The 3553-nt window shown below is 50.1% G+C and overlaps 2 protein-coding genes across 2 annotated transcripts in view; both read right to left on the bottom strand.

The window, feature by feature from the left end:
• The window catches only part of BDQ94DRAFT_176473 (uncharacterized protein), a gene marked incomplete at both ends in the record, with an annotated part of 1348 nt that extends 59 nt beyond the window's left edge, over positions 1-1289 (bottom strand). Inside the window, one exon of the mRNA XM_026772698.1 lies at positions 60-1289. Within this exon, the coding sequence (XP_026619334.1) occupies positions 60-1289 (1230 nt within the window). The remainder of the gene's footprint in view (positions 1-59) is intronic.
• Positions 1290-2728: 1439 nt separating this feature from the next.
• On the bottom strand, positions 2729-3467 carry BDQ94DRAFT_176472 (uncharacterized protein; the record flags this gene model as incomplete). The annotated part of the gene is made up of 2 exons (XM_026772697.1): positions 2729-2954; positions 3004-3467. 2 exons carry the CDS (start codon positions 3465-3467, stop codon positions 2729-2731), a joined length of 690 nt encoding a protein of 229 aa, XP_026619333.1.
• Between the last annotated feature and the right edge of the window lie 86 nt (positions 3468-3553).

The raw sequence follows: 3553 nt of genomic DNA, 5'->3' as shown, positions 1-3553 counted from the left end.
AGGCCATATAGTCTAGCCAGGTGCCCGAGGCCGCCTTGTAACCACAGCCCTGCACCTACGCTTGGGCGGGACCCTAGGGGCACTGTCACGCCAGCTTCCATTGACTTGTGAATAATATCAGTGACCTTGCAGCCGGCCTCGGCGACGACCAAGGGATGGGAATCAGATTCAGTCTCTCCTTTCTCTTCTCGTGTGAGCAAGTGGACCTGGTCAAAAGCAGCCATGTCGACGGAGACGACATTGGGCCACAGACAGTGGCCGCTGTGACCACCGCCAATGACTGTCAGGCCCACTCCATGCTTTAGGGCCCATTGAATGCACTGCTGAACGTGTTGAATCTTTGTTGGCCGTACGGTTGCAGCGCAACCGTAGAAGTGAGCTTCACGGTTTTTGACTATCCTTTTCTCCCTCACCAACGGCACCTGAGCTATGAGCTCCGGTAACGCGGTCGCGTGCCGGGTAAAGGCCACCATAGTCTCAGGCGAGTTAAACAACAGATGATCGGGATCAGCATCCTCACGATTTCCTAAGGCCCGGCACACCTCACGCCACTCGGCTCGAATAGCTTTATCCGCCTCCATATCCTGCATGATAAATCCTGCGACGAAAGCCGCAAAGGTGTCCAGTACGTCGTCTTTATCGGGCACACGAACGACTCCGTCATAGAAAGAATCCGTTTTATAGCACACTAATTCATCAAATTGCAGGGCCCGGTCGCGATGGAAAACGATCACCAGTCCATCTTCGGGTCGCTCAACCAGCATTTCCAGCGCCTGTTCGATGAATTTCGCTTCGGGTTTCATGCCATACATGCTATGGCAGAACAGAACGAGGTTGTACTTTTCATTACCGTTGCTGCTACCCACGGAGGCAGAATTCTCCGTGTCTCTGTTTATATTGAATGGAGTGCATTGGATGTTGGGCGGGCCTTCCAGAGAGAGCAGTGGGGGTTCTGTTTCCGGAGCAGCGCAAAGCCATTTTTCCAGTCGCGTAGCAAATATGTGGTTGGGCTCGAATGCAGCGTACCTTGCAATCTTTTGTCGAAAATAATGGGGCAGCTTTCCAAGTATGCTTTTCGGGCCGGGTCCATTCTCTAGCACTGAGATCTTCATATGCGAGTTGAAAAGAGGGGCTATGAGCCGACATAATTGCGGGACAATGAAGTCTTCGTACGCTGAGCAGCCCTCGAATATACCGAGTCCAGCACTGTATTGATAATCGGACAATGACCGCTTCGAGGACGCAGTTGGCGAAGTTCGCTGTCTGAGCGCCTGTTCGAGGGTCTCCATGGTGGCCATATCTGCTGGGATGAATGTGAGGACAATAGGACTGCAAGGACCTGACAGTCATTTTTATAGATTTGTGCAATCAAGACTCGAAACTGACAGCTGGATTAATACCACGTGAACTTTTGGCTGCGGGGTCATCGTTTAAGGCAGAGTATGGCAGAGTATAACATAGGCTGTCACTTGACCACGCAATGAGATGCGCCCGATGTATCCATGCGCTCGGCTCGTTCTCGCTGTGATAGTGCTCCCGAATACACAAATATGGTTAAAGCACGGCGTTCTGTTCTTTCAAGTCTCGTGGTATCACCCATTTTTGAGAGTTGTTACCGGACGTAACCAAAACACTCGTAAACCTAAGAGTCCGATAAATGATCGAGCTCTGGCCAGCATTTCTACGTATTAAGTTTTGTTGGGTTCATCTGTAGCCATAGTGGCGACATGCCTTACTAATCGGGAACTGCGTCAAAGCAAAGCAAGGAAAGTTCTCTAGGACAGGCACTGCGAGACATAAGTATACAGTATCATTGGTACTGCTGGAGAGCTGTCCTATTGGGCTAGTCATTACATTCTATGATTCCCCAAAGGTAATGATGCAGGGCGGCGGGTACATCCCAGGGTGACTCGTACACTGCGCCCCCGGCTTCAAGTGGCCACGCAGAATACCATACCACCACTGTTCCATTACTGTCATCTATCTTCACTCTATGCCTGTTAATGGGAAATTATTACCTTCTCAACAAACTTAGAATCTCGTCAAAGCCCATGGTGGCCAACGCGCAATGTGCCTTCACCACCTTAACCGCAGAACCGAAATCTCCACGCTACCTCCGCATAGTCGAGTACGGGCCCCTAGAATATGAATATCTTGGAGAACAGTTTGTGGGGTTCATCCTTACATTCCCCTCCCCCACCCCCAATTAACACCAGGTCATCATCGAGTGCGCCTTCAATCTTGCGTCGCAGCTCCTAACTTAGCCCCCTGGGCCGCGGGCCATGAATAAACACCAAGGACCACGGTTCCTGGCGCAACACGATCACACTGCTCATAGATAAGCTCTTAACGTATCATTGTCATCCTGCTCCTGTCACCTGGCTAAAGGGTGGAGAATACCGTGGCGCGTGGCTATATATGGTTGTCAAAGCCTAGGCTCACTCGGACATAGTACTTGGCGCATCTCACTGCGCTTTGCGTCTCCGAGATAATGTCCTACTTATTCGGGAGACAATCCATTAAGAAAACTCTTGAATGAAAAGGCATAAAGTGATCCCGAAAGGTCACTGGTCTATATTTGAGGAGCATTGATTACCTGGGGGAGCGATGGAATAGATGTATGCTAGTGAGTTCGGCAAAGAGCAGGATCTTTTCCTCGAAGGTATGCGGCACAATCAATCATGGTGCATATTGGACGCCCATGTATATCACACGAGCCGCTACTGCTCTAGGCAATAAGCTTCAGAAGAGACTCGGAGCACTTAGGCTGCATGCAAATGCATTCGGGATCCGTAAGCTCCAAACGAAAAGGCGCGGTGTTGTCGAGGGTAAACTCGAGCAATGGGCGAAGCAACAAGAAAGCTGCATCGCTGCATCTACTCAACCATTGTCCATGCGATTCTTCGAGGAGATCTACAAAATCACGAAATGTCCCATTTCTCGGATTTAACAGCCTAAAATAGTGTCAGACTTATGGGTATGTCAACCTCGGCACTTACTAACGTGGTATCTGATATCTCCGACTCATGAGTGGGGTCCAAAGTGAGACCAAGGATTCCTGGACCGAACCGGTCGGTGAGTATATAGAGTCGCTGTCCCACTTTTCGGTAATGCTTGATGGCAACGTACTCCTGGGCATACACAGGACTCGTAGGACTTAGGTCGGGGAATAACTCTTTCATCATCGCTTGCGCTATCTTAGCATCATCTTTCCTGCTAGGGTTTCCTGCTCCCCGTTTCGGATGTTCGAAATCCGCAGATGTCATGTTTACATATCCCATGCTGTAACGGGTCCGAGAACCACCACATTGCTCGAATAGTTCGAGAAGGTGATACCAACGGAGCAGTCGAAGAAGTGCATTTTTCTGGTTGAGCTCTTTAATCATCTCATATCTTCGTCTCTTCGTGACGTTCACGGCCAGGCGATGCGAATCAACCGTCTTCTGAGCTCTCGCACAGCACATCATCTCGCGCAGAGCCACTATCGATTGAGGACTAGCAATTGTTATCAAAAGGATGATAAGGTTCCCGAGCGAGCCCTTCTCAAGCCGGA

This window comes from Aspergillus welwitschiae (assembly GCF_003344945.1).
Source record: "Aspergillus welwitschiae strain CBS 139.54b unplaced genomic scaffold BDQ94scaffold_144, whole genome shotgun sequence".
Taxonomy (NCBI): Eukaryota; Fungi; Ascomycota; class Eurotiomycetes; order Eurotiales; family Aspergillaceae; genus Aspergillus; species Aspergillus welwitschiae.
The sequence above is the reverse complement of the archived record's forward strand: the minus strand, read 5'-3'. Positions and strand labels throughout refer to the sequence as shown.